We start from the raw sequence: 17,786 nt of genomic DNA on the forward strand, positions 1-17,786 counted from the left end.
TCTCTATTTACCAAGAATAAAAAAGATCCTTTTATTTTGCCTGATTTTTCTCAGGCTTTGACAAAATTATTTAACTGGCATAGTGAGGACCACAGACAACTGTATTTCATCAAGGCTGCTTAAAATGTTTCTCGGTATGTTTTTGTGAGAACTGTCTTAATTGAATTTTAAATAAGAATGATCCAGTATTTTAACTGACTATAACTCATACTTAGACAGTAGTGAACTATGGCTGCAAACAAAGATAAACTACTCTAGCCTGTTTTGGTAGAAGTACAGTATCAAGCAAGACAGGTAAAAGTTCTTGGCCATATCTTGATTTCTATGTTTGTTATAGGGGGGGCACTTTAATAGGAACATGGCAAAATCACACAAAACAAAACCAAAAGACACCTAGCGTAAGGTCAGAAAAAAAATTGGAAAGAGCTGGTTAATGGTCTAAGAGCTCTGTCACATGAGGGAAAGCAGAAGGAGCTGCGACATTTAGCTTGAAAGGAATAGAAATTGGAAAAGTAGGTTTACGGGTTTCTATGTGTATAGACTGATCATATGGAAGAATTAGACTGATTCTGTGTCATTCTATAAGATGAAGTTAAGGCGGTGGGTAGAAATACATGCAGAGTGTTCAATTCAAACTAAAGACAGATTGTTCTTAAGACATAACAGCTTTCTAAAAGCACATAAAAAAAAATTCTTAAGTTCTGAAGTTTATGCAAAACTAGACGATCTGTCAAAAGTGATACAGAGGTAATTTTTTATTGGGTGTAAATTGGGCTTATTGTCCGCCTTTAAATTTTAAATTTTCATGATGGTCTCTGTCTAGTTTATCCTGAAGATAGGTGGGACTTGAATCCCAAGTGATATCATCTTAGTCTAAGTTGGTACAATCTTCATGATTTGGGACTTTGTGATAACTCAAAATTAATAGTGAAACAAGTCTTTAAAAATGTAAGTGGGGCTTCCCTAGTGGCGCAGTGGTTGGGAGTCTGCCTGCCGATGCAGGGGACGCGGGTTCATGCCCCGGTCTGGGAAGATCCCACATGCCGCAGAGCGGCTGGGCCCATGAGCCATGGCCGCTGAGCCTGTGCATCCGGAGCCTGTGCTCTGCAACAGGAGAGGCCACAACAGTGAGAGGCCCGCATACCGCAAAAAAAAAAAAAAAAAAAAAAAAAAAAAAGTGTAAGTGAGTGAAATTGACTTTTCCTTTCGTGATGTTAGGGTTATGAAATATTAGAAAGGGAATAAGTTTTCTCTCATTAATAATGGATAAAAACACACTTTTCTCTCATGGGACTGATAAGTGTTGAAAATGCCAGCTTAAAAAGAACAGTGTTGTATATTTCATTTAAGTTTTTTTCCCCTAAATTTAAAACTATCATCTATTTTATTAAATGTAAGAATGCATATAGCTTTGGTATTGCATGTCATGTCAAGCTGTGTTGTGGAAATTGTGCCAGGGTGAAAATATTTTAAATAATTTTTTGAGATATACCAGCTTTTTTAGGTGTAAAATGCTTTGAGATCATGATCTACGTCAAAATGGTTAAAAATAAATAAAGAAAAAACTAAAAAGCTCCTATAATGCAATGAACTGAGTAGCCTAGTACTTATTAAACAAACGTTTCAGTTATACAATATATGCAAAGGGAATAGTTGCTAAACTCAAAAACAACAACAAAACATTTGCTAGTAGCTCAGGGTTCTTATATTAGTGGTTAGTTCACTAACATCATACTCTAATCACTGCACAGAACTGAGCAATTACCTGCATGGTCAATTCAGGTAATCAATTACCTGGTTATTTTAGATTAATCTACAGATAACACTTTAGTTTTTCGATGACTTTGGGTTTCACCAAGGAAGTTATTATTTTATGGTTTTTCATTTGAGGATTCAACATTTGTTCTATATCTGTTACGTTAATTGAATTGAAATAAATATAAAATCAATAACATCACTCTTCCTTATTTAATGAAGAATCATATAAGGATAAAATACCAGAAGAGATGTCACATTTGTTTATAAAAATCACTGAACTCGAAAGTAACGATTTTCTCCATGATTCGTAATATTATTTTCAGATTTTTAATGTTATGCTATCAATCGCTTCAGAATCTGAATCATTAGAATTTCCTCAAAAAGGTTTTAGCTTTCTGCCTTTATCAACTTGAAAACAAAGAAGTTTTCAAAGTTTACAAAATTCCTCTTTTAAATTCTTTCAATATAATGTTGAAAAATAAATTTGACTCAATCTTTTTTTGCTGTTTGTTTTTTTTAAAGCTACACATCATTGAGCCTATATTTGACATTGTAGAGAACCATGCGGCGCATGAACATGCATAGTTATGAAATAATATTCAGAGGCTATACACAATCAAAATATGAAGCCATTGAGAAATAATGAAATAGAATACCTGGTCAATTGTAGGCCACTATGGCAGACACTGCAAGTTACTACTCGATATCCTTTCTCTCCTTCCTCTATTTCTTTCTCAGGAAGAGATACCTCCCCAACACCATCCCCCATTTTATTCCAGTGGCTCTGTGGCTCAGCTAAAAGATTGTATTTACAGCCTCCTTCTCTACTCATTGAAGCCACTTGCGTTAAGTTATGGCTGATGAGATACAGATGCAAGCTATTGGTGGGGCTCCTGAAAAGGTTTTTTAAATGGAACTTAATTAGCTGGGAGAAACCCTTTGCCCTTTCCTTCCCCTTGTTCTTCTTCCTGCTGAAACATGTATTGATACATGGAATTTGGAGTTCTGGTATCATTTTCTTCCTTTGTGGATAGGGATGGAAGGATGTGAGCAGAAAAACAGAAGCCTGAGTTGTTTAATGATACTATGCAGTCACCTCATCAATTTGGGCATGCCTACTGATGTACTTATTCTTTTGTGAGAAGACAAATGGTAGTTCATTTTAGCTTCTGGAGTCTGGCGTTAGTTACGAGTAACCAAACACAACTCCTAACTGACAGAGACACTCAGTGACATAACATGTGGTTGGATGCAACTTCCATGTCTGTAGCAGTGGCAAAATGATTTGATTTATTTTGCATGAGACTACAATGCAGAAAATCTTTGGGGGAGGGTGTGAGAGTAACAGAATCATTTTGGGTGTGATCTAATAGATATATCAACATAAAATATATGTTGATATAGATATCAACATAGAAATATATATTTTAAAATTTGTGATCTAATGACTATTTTTCCTCAAGTAAAATACCCACCAGGGTTCAAATTAAAAGCAACTGGGTCAGGGATAGGTTTCTAGAGCATTTATGAACAGGTTCTTAAATATTTCTGCCAAGAAAATTATGGGAAGGAGAGACTGCCTACTGTCACACATATGACCCTGGATTATTACATAGAAACACAGACCTAGCATTGGAAAACCACCCATTGTACTTCTCAAAACAGTGTCCAACAGATGCTAATGTCCCTAATGGATTCTCTGTTGCTTTGGGCACGAGAATTGATTAGACTTGGATAGTAATAGAAAATATTCTAACAAAACAAGTGAAGTCATTGGAGAATAACTTTGTCTAATTCAATATTTGACAAAGCAAAAACACTTCGTTGATGCTCAGTTAAAGATAAAATGCTAATAATTTACTAATTTCCACTACTATACTCAAACTCGCCCCTCTTCATCTTTCCTTCAGACAAGAGAAAGAAAATCTACATAAATAAAACAGATTTTAAAAAATCTACAAAGTCACATGGGTCCCCTTTCATCAGTAATTCTCAAACTTGTAATTTTGACCTTAGATGTGTATTTGAGCCTTCCCCTTTATTCTTTCCCCAGCTTCTGGGTGTTTAGCCCATAAAAGAAATAAAGCTGGAACAGGTCAAATCTGATGTGAGTTGCATTTGATGACAGAGATACCAGGAAATTGTGAGTCGTTCACCAGGGTGAACATTGAGCCTTTTCTGTACTGCAGGGGCTCTAAGATGGGTGCTTTCTCCTGGGTGCCAAGAGGGCTGTTAGGACTGTATGCAGAAGCTGGAAAATGTGAGAGGTAAAGAGAAGCAGGCCATTCTTTTAACTCCTGAGAGACCATAAATAACCATCTGTCAGTAATATCATACAACTTAAGAGTTGAAATATCATTAATTCTATGTTTTTTTTAAAAAATGGCAGCTTAATTTGTCAAAGGAAATCATATCACAGAATTCCAGTATCTAAACCTGACAACAGCCAATAAAAATGGAGCTCCTCTGGTTAAAATTTGAAGAGAATAAAAAGCCCCACCCTACTCAATCTCCTCCACATCTCCCCAGGCAGACCTTTCGGTTCTCCCAGAAAGCTCTGGGTTCCACGTGGTCCTTGGAATTGACAGGACATGGTTGGAAGCTTCTTGCCTACTTCACCTCCTTCCATCTCCTTCTATCATTTTACAACTTGGGTGCTAAATGAGGAAATTGAGAGCAGAGAGTTCCAGTAATTTCCCCATGGTTACTGTTAGACAGAGAGTAAATCTGACTACTGTCTTTGGTTTGTTTGTTTTTTCATTGTACAACACTGTCTGGAAACAAAGGGAATGATACTTAACATCATTTCAAACTCCTTTTCAAATCATTTCCCATCTGAATATGTTAAACTGCAAAGAGAATGGCATTTGTCCCATACTTTTGGATTACTTCATAAACTGAAGAAAATTAACCACAATTAATCATTGAGAGAGTGATTCAGGGACACAATCTTAGATTGCATGAAAATTCAAAGCAACCACAGACAGTTCAACCAAAGAGAATATTATTTATTCATCATCAATAGTGTGCCCAGGATTCTAGAAGATATTAAAGGAGCATAAAACATGGTACTTGACCTTAAGGAACTGACTATTTTGTTAGGCAGACAATGTGTGTGTGCGTGTGTATGTGTGTGTGTGTGCATGCGTGTATTTAGAAGATAAGTATCAATTGAACTGTGTAGGATTTAATAAAAACTTCATTGTAGTTTATGAAAGAGAATACAATCAGGTTCTCCTACTTATCAATTTAGAAAAAGAGAGAGACAGAGAGAAAGAGAGAGACAGAGAGCTTCAGGAATTTAGTTTTTGGTCTTTGAAGCGATCAGTGTGTTGATGGATCTACTGCTGTTCGAAGTTTCCTGGCCTGTCAAATTCATGGAAAGCAGAAGTCAAGAATTTTGCAGAGTAAAATGGGCAGCATGTGATAAAACAGATTTTGTATGAAAAGAGAAACAGAAATAGAGAAGGCAGAAATGGAACCACAAGCTTGGAATGTTCTAACTACTATATTTCCTAAAGTTAGACTCTATAAAATTGCCTTCAAAATTTTAGATTCATGAGTCATTCTTTAAGTTTGGGTGAAGGGTTTAAGTTGTATTCAATCAAACTTTTCCTGAATAATTCGGAATAAATGGATACAAATTACCTAGTAGAGTGTATAGCACATGAAAGAAAAATATGATATATATCATTATTATGTTGAAATATTATAATTTCTAGTGCCCAAGATTCCACATGGTTAAAGTTATAGAAACAATAAATGCAAAGCTGCTGGACTTTTCAATACCTTGTGTAAAGGGAACACTGAGTGGAATTTGGGAGCTGGGACCTTTAGTCCCTTTTTTTTTTTTTTTTTTTTTTTTACCAAGTGTCCCATTGCCAAGTGTTGGTAAGACTAAGTAAGGAAGCCTCAATTTTCTTTTCTGATGACAAGGGAGAAGATGAGTGATTTCAAAGATGTCTTCTATCTTTAACCTTACGTAAATCTTGGGTTGAATCAAAGGTCTGGTATAATCTGCAAGTACTTTTGTTATTTGTCCTGTGAAATCATCCATGCATAAATTTATATGACTTCAAAATAAGAACATTTTTCTTTATTGAGCTTTTTTTATGTTAGCTTTCCAGCCTTGTGCTGTATGTGTAAACCTCATTTTGGAGACTTCCAAATAATTATCACTGATTAAGAGACAGGGGGATTTTAGTTTCTAAATCATAACATGTGGTAAGTGTATGCTTGTTTTCCTTGACATTAACAAGATCTTAATTCCATCTGAAAAGCTGATTTAACACAGGTTTAATCTTGTATATGTGTTATTATTGAGAATGGATCTGCCTTTATATTTGGTAGAAAATATGATTGTGTCCTGATGAGAGTGACATTTAAAATTAGTTTCCCAGACTTAGTGTGCCCATTGAAACCTCACAGATGGAAGAGGAGAAAAATGTCAAAGAAGCTCATATACTTGGATTTGTTTCTGCTGCCTACGCTTTTCTCCTGACACCTGCTTCTTGGCATTGCCTCCAGTGCCTCAAAAGGAAAACATGTTGCAAAATGATATATTAGAGCATTGTATAATATTTTGATACATTTTTTAAAGGGAACAACTTTCTCTTCTCTCATATTGCTGACCTCTACACTCCTGTATTCATCTTCCTCCCTGCTCTTGATTCCTCAGGACACTGTAGTGTTTCCCTGGGGGACAAAAGCAAAAAGAAACTCTTGGTGCTTTAACAGGTTTAGATATTGCAGAGAATTCCCATTTCTCACAATGCCCCTTACAATAGCAGTTCAAGGACTCACTGTTGCAAAGACTGAGGTATGTATATTAAGCAAAAACAACAAGGAAAAACAAGAAGTCGATGTCTCTTCTATATGTCACAATGTTTTTAAAATTGCCCATCACCTGGTAATCATGTCTTCCTCTCTAAGGCAAAACTTCAGAGGTTCATCTTTTAGTATAAGCCTATGACAACTGACCTGTATGGTATTAGTGGTTGGAATTGGTACAGCCTGTAAAATCACATAATGTAAGGGAAAAATCTGACCCTGAAATAAAAGGATATTTTATTTGCTAGACAACTTTTGTTTGGAAGAAACAAATTCAAAATGAAACAAATTGATTTAATCTGGCAAAATTCTGGTTCATCTTGTATTCATGTATTACTCAGTGATGGTTTCATGCTTCCCTTCTTATTCCCCATTGTGATGGTTAATTTTAGGTGTCAACTTGACTGGGCTAAGGGATGCCCAGATAGCTGATAAGAATTATTTCTGGGTGTGTCTGTGAAGATGTTTCTGGAAGAGATTCTCATTCAAATAAGTACACTGAGTAAAGAAGATCCACCCTCACCAAAGTCCAATCCCTTGAGGGCTCAAATGGAACAAAAAGGTGGAGGAAGCGTAAATTCTCTCTCTCTCTCTCTCTCTCTCTCTCTCTTCTTGAGCTGACATCTTCTCCTGCCCTCTCTCTCAGACCTTCAGACTCGAACTTGTATCAGCGCCTTTTCCCCCAACACCTCCCATCTGTATTTCTCAGGCCTTCAGATTTCAGCTGAATTATACCACTGGCTTCCCTGGTTCTCCAGCTCACAGACAACAGATAGTTGAATTTCTCAGCCTCCATAACTACAGGAGCCATTCCTATGATAAATCTCCTTTTACATATATCCATATATATCCTATTGGTTCTGTTTCTCTGGAGAACCCTGACTGATAACGTCCATCATTCTGCTCTTTTCTGAGTGTTAGATATAAAATCCCCATATATTTATCTATTTTCAGTGACACTGCTCTCAAAAAAACTTTGTTAGATTTCTGTGAGATATTAATCTCATCCAAACTTCAGTAAAAAATACAACACTAAAACTCCTAGGATACCTTATCTTTCTCTTCAATAAAATTTTATTAATGTTCTAGGTCCAGTTTAGTAAAAACAAAGGTGCTCTTTCCAGAAGTTCAATTTTCCAGCATCCTAACAATTGTGATTTAACCAGGTAGCCTGAAACTGTTGATTTTAATATAAGTTTCTGAACTAAATGCCTTGGGTAACAAAAATCAGAGGAATAATATTGTTGTGACATGGTCCCTTAACAAAGCAGTAGTACTCAACATGAGAAGACTCCAGTCTGGCCATAGAAACTGAAGAAAAATTGTCATTGTTACAGTTCTGAAACAAGAGGAGACAAAGGGTTGAAAGTTAAATGAGGTTTTTCCTCTAGAACTGAAAAGCAAGTCAATCCAAATGACAAATTGAATGGATTTTCTTACAAACTTGTGGGTTCCCCATCACTGTAAGTATTCAGACAAGAGATGGACACAAATCTGGGGGAATCCCACAATAGGTAGGAATTGTACCAGGTGAACTGTAAAGCCCCTTCTAATGCTGAGATTCCATTGTTCTAAGAACCATACGGTGAGGGCATTAAAAACAGGCCGGGGAAAAAGAGACACCGAATCCCCCAGTTATCCTCCAAATTTCTCTCTACTTGCTGGTTCCCTGGAAAGGCAACCTCTCTTTATAACAGAGATGCTAAATTTAACTGGTATGCCTAACCTCATCTATAATCTCCTAGCCTATTTCCCAAGTTTTTTTCTATACTATTACAGGCATCATTTAAAAATCATTAATAATTGTGTCCATTAACTACGTTTTCAAATGTTCTGAGACATAGTCTCAGAGATGAGGCATGTGAAGTGGCTGGAGCCTGGAATGGAGAAGAATATGAATTGCACTTAGTTCGTGGCAGAAGGGAAGAGCATAGGAGACTATTCCCCAATTCACTTGATTTTTACCTGATAATTTACAAGGTATGTAAATTAGGAGACAACCACAGAAGGTACATTTAATGACATCTTAATGCATCATGGAGTTTACGACACGGCATGAATAGCTTGTGCACTCAACCATTGGAAGCAGATGTTGCAATAATTCTACTTAATACTTAGAAGCAAAGTAAAGCATATTTTTTTGTACAAATGTTTATGAAACATTAATAAGAATAATATGCACCATTCAATGCTGAACATATAATCTGAAATCCTTTCCTATAAATATTTATAAAGGAGACATTTTGGTTTTCAATGTAAGCTGATTTTAAGCCCAGATTCTGAGATGCTGCATGTTTTTTTTTTTTCCTCTGGGTGTATATTTAACTAGAGTAAGACTAAGTGACTCATAGGGCAGCAGCACTTTTTACTGTACCTACTTAGTGAGAGCCTAAAGAGATTGCTTTGAATTAATTCATGAAATATACTCTCTACTACAATAGCTCAGCTAGTGGCTTGGAAATGGAACTTTTACTGTTGTATTAGTTAGTAACTACTTACTGTGTTGCAAAGAATTAATGAGCTTCATTAAGTTCAAGGAAGTACACAGTTTCTAAATTATGTGGTAATATTTGATATGTATAATATAAATAATTTTAAAAATGCCTTTTCCATCAATGCCTCAAATGTTGGCTTGGTTATTCACAATGACCAATTAGAGGTATTAAAGGAGATAGGGTATATTTGAGAGAAAAATCTACATTACAATATTATAGTAAATTTGATTTACTGTTCAAAATGCTGTAGTTCTTTACTGCTAACTACGGTTGCAAGGCTCTTAGACACGTTATTTTCTTTTTGACAGTATCTTTTCTATTTGCAGTTGTATTATGTTTCTTCTAGTGACTTTTACTAGCCAATGTCAGGTTTTGTTTTGTTTCTCCCCCTCCCCTTAATAGGGGAACTATTTTAGAGAAATAGAATATCTGTTATTTCCTTCTAGTTAAAACAATCCTAACTGCTAATTGCTCTTCAACACTGCAGTACTGTCCGTCCTTAGCTGCCCAAGTTTAGTTGAAAATGTCAAGATTATGAAGTGAATCATTTTCATAACTTTTTTTGTGTAAGTATATAAATATGGAGTACGTTTAACATGCCAAATTTAGCATTCTCAAGCAATACAGTGAAATTATTGAAAAGCATCAGGTGAAACGTGAGCCTTGGGAAAAGTGAAAAGGACTTTATGGTGTAAAGAATATCCCACAGCAACAAAGCAGAAAAAGAACAGCTTGAAGGTGGTTAGGAGCTATGCATAGGAGTGATTTTTAAAGTAATGCTGAATTTGTCTCATCAACTTCATTTAAATCTGCCTAATCCTTTTGAACACAATATGATCGGTAATTTAAACCAGTCTTGAGACATTTGATCACAGCATGATGACATCAGCACTCTCTAATCCACTGGCTCGTGTCTTATCATTTAAAGAAGATGTTAGGATTTGTAACATCTTCTCTGACCTTTGTGTTTGTCTTGGATCTCCAAATGCTGATATGCACACTGGATGTACAAATCCAAAGAAATCAAGTATTATAAAACTATGCTGCATCTTAGGATATTTAAAAAGCTATTTTTGACTCACCCTTGTCCTACTGACTACCGAAATTGAGACACTGTAAAAAAGATTTGGTGAAAATTTTCTATCACCATGTATCTACTGTGTTATGAATTTCTTCAACTTATTGAAAGTTTTTAACAAATTTTATATCAATTGCGTCTAGAATACCTTTGTGAAGTAAATTTTAACACTAAAGTAAATGTTTGTAAGAATATAGTACTAAAAATAATCTCGTCATGGGTACTTAAGCAGGTATTTGTTCTAATTGGAATAAATTAAAGTGAATTTACATTAGAAAATAACAATGGTTATTTTAAAGCACCAATTGATACTGTAAAATAAAGGCTTCACAAATGTTTAAGCTTTATCCATTTCACATACCTTGTCTTGCAGTGGGAAAAGAAAATGGTAAATAATGAATATATTCCGCAGCCCATTGCAAAGTAGCTAGAGACAGAGATTATGATTTAAATAAGCTTTAGAGTAAGGCTAGGATAGCAGTATTCCTGAGCCCAACTGTGGTCCAGGTTTACCTAATGAAGTTGTAAATGTCTTTCTTTTAAGGTTACACTGTTAATTCCCTCATTAGACTCCATGTTCACAACATTACCAGGAAGCTGGGTCTGGTTTACTGCCAGGCTCAAACCCTGTGCCAGCCCCTGCTTATTCACACATGGGACTCCAGTAGTCACTAAAGTACTATTCTTCCTTTCTCTACTACCTACATCACCATTTGTGACCTGAGGTGAGAGAACTTCTTGCCCTCTAGCTATTATCCCCAACCTTTCCTGAGAATGTCCTCTCTCTGCTGTTACTACTTGGATACTGGAAGAGACCAGGATGGCAACAGTAGAAGTAGGAGGGAAACATGCAATTTTACATATTCTATTGCATTTAATGTTATTGTACCATAACCCTATTTGGGGAGATCAGAGAAAAGGCTTAGGGTGGTTAAATACTTTGCCCCAAATCACACAATTGTGAAGTGATATAGCTGGTGTTTCTGGACCAGTTTCTGATTTCAAAACCCCCTTTTCCCCTATTGATCACAGTGCTGGCAGCAAGAATGACCAGAGACTATGTGATCTTACATGCAAATGGACCTCTGATATTTTCCCAAGGCCATTATCTACCATGACTTCGGGTTCCATCTAAGATGGCTCAAAGATTATCAGGGCATTATAGCACTTAATTTACTAATAGATTATGAAATAAGCCTGACATCTTCAATTAGTCTTGGAAGTGAACTATTTAATAAAAACTCTAAATCTTTTTCAAAGGTAGTTTTAAATGGTTATTTTTGAAGTATGAATCCCAACAATCAGAGTTCTGTAGGCAAAAGTTCTTAACCAATTACTTCTCTGAGAGTTTATTTTCTCTGAAAACTTACCTTTATTCTTGACATTAGGCATGTGAATAGAAGTTTGAAAGACAGAATAAGCCGGAGGAAATAAAGGAATAAATGATTCTAGGAAAAGGCTTGAGGAAATGTCAAACTCAGGTTATAGATTGTTGGGACTGTAATTCATGTAACTTATTTTCCTGGATATGCCCTTTGACATACTTTCATAAATATTTTCTTTGTCTCTCCAAATGAAGTTCAAACTCCTGAAGCTTGGAAGGCAGATAAAGTGCTTTATTAACATTATATCCCCAGTGCCTCACATTTAGTTGCTGCTTAATAAATATTTACTGAATAAATGAATATAAATAAAAGAGTAAACTTTAAATCTCATATATTGTATGTTACACATTTTTTGCTTGACTATGAACTGTCAGTTGTCTTCGAATCATGAGTATAAGGAACAATAATAAAATCTATGCAGCAAAGATATATTAATCAGAACAAAATCCTTTAAAATATGTGGGTCAGCTGGCATGTATATGTGCAAGAATAATGTGAGTTACAAATATGTACGTATGCTTATTGTTAGTAGTCTTTCCTCCTGCATAGTGGGTTTTCAAATGTACATTTTTTTGTAACTCATTTGATTGAACAACATTCACATTATGCTTTTACTATCAGCTATAATGTACAGGTATTCTAGAACTAACTCTGTACTTTAAGAACTTGAGAAGAAAGCTCCCAGATGCTATTTCATCATAATAATGGCTGATAAAGCTGACAAAGTTGGTAAGAAGGTGCCAGAAACCCTGGGCTTTGGTATTGCTGATGGTGACAGAAGAAGTAAGGTCATTACCCTGGAGCAGAGGTTGGAAGCCTCAGGGGCTGAGATGCTTAAATTTTATTATTTACTTGTATCACAGTTAAACAACTTAAATTATTGAAATTCTAACCACTAACTACTGTTTTATATTGAAACAACACCTTTAAAATTTTCCATAAACAGTATTTATTTAAAATGCATTATACTTTTAAAATCAACCAGCCTAGGGACTTCTGATTCTGGACCAAAATAGAGTAAATTCACTTCTCCTTATTGCTCCTGATAAGTACAGTTAAAAACTTCGGAGATTATACTATAAAAAGCATAAGAAAACTCTGGAAGGTGGAGAGAAGAAGGCAGAACAACTAGGGATCGTGGGGGGTCAAGGAACGACTCAGCATATATATATATATATATATATATATATATATATATATATATATATACAGGGCAGATTGCATCTGGACATGGACCCCGAGAGAGAGAACGTATCAAGAGACTTGGGCATACCTGAATTCTGCTTTCTGGAATGCCAAGTTCTCGGGCCAGTTGTTTTCTGGTTGTTATCCCAGGGTAGCGGTTCTGTTGAAAGAGTGCTTGCAGGACATCCTTCTGACTCAGCTTCAGAACAAGCCTCCTTCTTTGTGATCCTCTTGAGAGTGGGCCTGTGGAAGAGAAAAGGGGGCGAAGTCTCAGGGGGGAATCCATGGAGGTGCAAAACAATGGTGCCAGCCCAGCGGTTATCCTTGTGCCATGTGGAAAGCCTCTAAGTCAGGGGACAACTCTGCATTTGGAACTGACTTCGGTATACCGAAAGCCATGCTGAATGGGACCCTGGTGGTCCTGGGCACCCTACCCTCATGGTGCAGTGTAGGCCTCATGGGGAACCTAGTTTTCCACTCCCACGCCAGGCTGCGCACCCCCTTCCCTTCTGACACAGTGTCAGAGGAGGCCTGATTAAACAGAAGATTTAAATAAGACACAGAGTCTAACAATATAATACCCAAAATGTCCAGGACACAATCAAAACTCACTTGTCACACTGAGAACCGTGATAATATCAGCTTGAATGAAAAAAGGCCATCAAAGATGCTAACACTGAGATAACACAAATGCTGGAGTTATCTGACAAAGATTTTAAAGCAGCCATCAGAAAAATGCTTCAAAGAAAAATTATGAGCTTGTTGTAAACACATTAAAAAATAAAAAGTACAAGCAAAGAAATGTAAAATATAAACAGTAAACAAATGGAAACTTTAGAACAAGAAATAAGATGAAAAAAAGGAAACCCTCAGGGAATGCGCTCAATAACATAATGTAAAGGGCAGAGGAAGAATCAGTGAACTTGAAGATAGATCAATACAAATTTCTTAGTATGAACAAGAGAGAAAGAATGGGCTGAAGAACAAAATAAACAACCTCTAAGATTATGTAGGACTATAAGAAAAGATCTGACGTTCATGTTACTGGTTTCCCAGAAAGAGAGTAGAAAAAGAGTATGGCTGAAAAATTATACATAAACCTAAAAGAAGTCATGTCAAAACAACTCATTATTAAATTTCTGAAAACATTATTTCTGAAAACAACTCATTATTAAATTTCTGAAAGACAGAAAAAATCTTCAAAGAAGCACAAGAGAAATAATACCTTATGCATAGTAGAAAAAACATTTAGAATGCTCTAGACTTTTATATTCAATTAAATATCCTTCAGGAATGATGGGGAAATCAAAATATTCCCAAGAGCACCAAAACTATGAGAATTTGTCACCAGCACATCTGCCCTAAAAGAATGGCTAAAAGGAGTTCTTGAATCAGAGTGGGTACAATTTAAAAAATAAAAATAAAAACAGCAAATCTTGGAACATGAAGAAAGAAAGAAAAATTGAAAAAAAAAAAAAGGGCAAATACCATACACTTTCCTTCTGCTGATGGGTTTCTAAATTGTGTTTGTTGGTTGAAGCAAAAATTATGCTGCTTTTTGGTGTGGTTTTCTATGTAAAGGAAATATTTAAGACAGTACTATTATACACTGAAAAGGGTAAAGGGATTTAAAGAAAAGTAAGGTTTCTTTCTGGTGATGAAACTGTTCTGTATCTTGATTTTGGTGGTTGTTATACAAATGTACACATGTGACAAAATGGCATAAAACTATATGCATACATTATACCAATCTTAATTTCCTGATTTTGATATTGTACTATAGTTATGTAAAATGTTACTGTTAGGGAAAAGGGTGAAGGGTACATGAGATGTCTCTATACTATTTTTGTAATATCCTGTAACTCTAAAGTTATTACCAAAAGAAACTTAAAAAAGAAAGACAGGGTATGCATGTATTTTGATACATATATTTATTATATATCTATATTTGTCTTTGAAAAATAAATACATTGCATATACTATACACAAAGACCTGTTCAGGACTGGTCACTCACTCTGGCTAACATCCAAACTTGGTCCTGATCCAGTACTGGATCTTTAAAGATCAAAGCCTGGATATATGATACAGGATATATTTAGCATCATCAAACCTGATCTTTTAAAACATAAGGTGTCAGGATGAAATGCAATGATCAAGTAAAATTTCAAAATGAATGTAATAATTTCCAAGCCAGTATTTAATCAACCAAACTATCACTGTCACTTCATACAAAGTATTAACTCAGTTACATTACTATTTTATACATAGTATCAATCTGTTACAGAAATATCTATTATAAGAATTCTTCCTAATAGTTTTTTAATACCTACAATATGCCATGTACATTAAATATACCATCTTATTAAACTTCACAACCGTCCTCCAATGTGGATATTATTTTGTCTGTCTTTTATTCAGAGATAAAGATAAAGCTTAAAATATTTAAATAACATATTCAGAATTATCTATCTAGTTAGTGGCCAAAGGCAATATTTACATTTATATCAGGCAGCCTACAATGAGGAAAATAGAAACCATACTAGGTATTTCAAACAGAAAAGAATTTAACACAGTAAATTCATTATGCATGTTTTTGAAAATGGAAAAAGCAAAAATTGGAATGTGTATTAACTCAGAAATTAGAAATTGTGAGAAGTAGCTATCACCTGAAGCGGGGAGGAACACAAGGGAAGAAGTGTTAGTACCAGACCTTGGAGCACAGAGGAAAGGACCCTACCTTTGGTATGTTCCAGAAGCAATGCCAGAATAAGAAAAAAAAAGCTAGAGTGAGAGTGAACGTGAGAGAGTGTGAAAGCAAGAGGAAGGAGCGGGAGACAGAGAGCGACAGAGACACAGAGAGAGGACTATGCTTGTTTCTCATCTCCCAGCAGTGCCCCCTATCGATCATACCCAGAGAGAAGCCAACTGGAAAAATACTCCAGGAAACAGTTTGCAGACCTTCAGTGTAGATGGGGTGCGGGGATAAAAAGAAGGGTTGAGACAGTAACAAAAAATTGGTATAGACTGATGTTTTTTTAGAGTTATATTTATACTGGAATATGCTGCCTTCAAACCAGGAACTATGCACAAATATCTAAAATTTGAAATCTAAAGCCCAAATCTGTTCACTCCATTTTCTAAGAGTTTTAAAACTATGTAATATATAATTTAGTCTTTTTTCTTACTTTTCCACCAACCTTCCAGAGATGCAAAGGTATGCAATTTCTCTTTTATATTTTAACAGTTGTGTAAAAATCTTTAACATTAAGAAATAATTCTAAACTTTGACATGATCCAAGACAAAAAATGCTGACCTGCTTTACTTTCTTTTCATAGATCCCTGGTTAGCATTTAAGGTGATAATAAGGCCAAGGTCTCAGGTATATTTCCTTAATGGGCCAGTTAGCACCACTTATCTCATGCCCACAGATGATTTTTACTAAAGTTTGTTAGATGCGTTAACAGATGCTGTTGTTTACCTGAAACACCCTGGGGGTTGATGGGTCATTGCAAAACTCACTTGGTAGTATTGGTAGAAGCTGTTGGGCATGCAGATTAGTAAACATTTAAACATCAAGGAAGTACACTTCTCTGCAGTGTATTGGCATTCAAAGAGAAAGAAATAATTCTAGTTATCTTCTGAGGGAGAAAACGTCTTTTTAAAAAGCTGACTCTCAGAGATGTCAATGAGGTTGACCCAATGGACTCTTGTCCCCTTCTTTCTATTTATGCTGTTGTCTTCGGGGCCAACATTGATTGAATAAAAGTAAAATAGGTTTTTATTTGCTGGATTTCTTCTGTAAAAAGTCAGTGTTGTCAGGATATAGTTTGGATTTTGAGATAATTCTGTATGAAATGAGTAAGGTGTAATAGAGAAGAACATGTTAGATTTTATACCTGGGAAGTGCACTTTAATTGTTTATATAAATCACTAAGAAGCAGAAATTAAATGGATAAAAATGCATTTGCATCTTCAATGGCATAAAGGAGAGAAAGATGAGAAGTTCATTTTAGTACCATAACACTAGAAGTCTTATTAATAATGCTAGATGTATGATATGTAATAAATGAAGGTAATTTGATAGAAGAAAAAGCTTTTCTCTGACTTTTGCTTTTATTTTTTATTTCTTTTTTCCCTGCTAATTTTTTAATGAGGTGTAATTAACATGTAACTTTTGTTTCAGATGTACAACAATATTCAATATTTACAATGATTCAATATTTGCATATAGTGTGGAAGGACCGCCACAGTAAGTCTAGTTAACATCCATCACTATACATAGAATTTTTTCTTGAGGTGAGCACTTTTAAGATCTACTCTTTTAAAAACTTTCAAATATACAATACATCATTATTAACATAATTGCCGTGCTGTACATTACATCTCCATGACTTATTTATTTTATAACTAGAAGGCTGTTCCTTTTGACTCCCTTCACCCATTTCCATACTGCCCATACCTCACCTCTGGAAACCACCAATCTGTACTCTGTATTTATGAGCTCTTTTTTTTTTTTTTATGATTCCACATATAACTGAGAACATATGGTATTTGTCTTTCCTTGTCTGACTTATTTCACTTAGCATAATGTCCTCAAGGTCCAAACATTTTGTCACATTGGGCAAGATTTCATCCCTTTTTATGGTTGAATAATAAATAATAGTCAATTACACATATATACCACACTTTCTTAATCCATTCATTCATTGATGGACAGTTAGGTTGTTTCCATTCTGATTTCTGCTTTTAAAACTATGTTGCTCAAGCTGGTCATGGTGGCAACATGTAATGGGGGATTTAATTCTAATTATGTCTTTCTAGACTGCCTTTGATCTTGTAAATATGATTAATTAAGAGAACTTGAGCAACATCTGACCAGCAACTTGGAGTAGGTGAGTGGTTTCCAAACAGACAGTATCAATCAGTGTAATGCCTTAGTAGATCTGGAACATCACTTTTGAAAATGAAATTGAATAAAATAGGATAGAATAAGATAGGATAGGATAGGATAGAACAGAATAGGTTAGGATAGGATGGAATGGAATAGAATAAT

At 35.3% G+C, this 17,786-nt stretch overlaps 1 protein-coding gene across 3 annotated transcripts in view; it reads right to left on the reverse strand.

Annotated features, from left to right (window-relative positions):
- LOC307185974 (uncharacterized protein) overlaps window positions 1–17,786 on the reverse strand; it is a 640,401-nt gene that overhangs the window by 369,182 nt on the left and 253,433 nt on the right. For all 3 annotated transcript variants that reach the window (XM_079920601.1, XM_079920599.1, XM_079920600.1), the window contains exon 4: window positions 12,820–12,974. In XM_079920601.1, the coding sequence (XP_079776727.1) occupies window positions 12,820–12,974 (155 nt within the window). The remainder of the gene's footprint in view (window positions 1–12,819; window positions 12,975–17,786) is intronic.

The sequence above is a fragment of the Stenella coeruleoalba genome (assembly GCF_951394435.1).
Source record: "Stenella coeruleoalba genome assembly, chromosome: 4".
Lineage (NCBI taxonomy): Eukaryota > Metazoa > Chordata > Mammalia > Artiodactyla > Delphinidae > Stenella > Stenella coeruleoalba.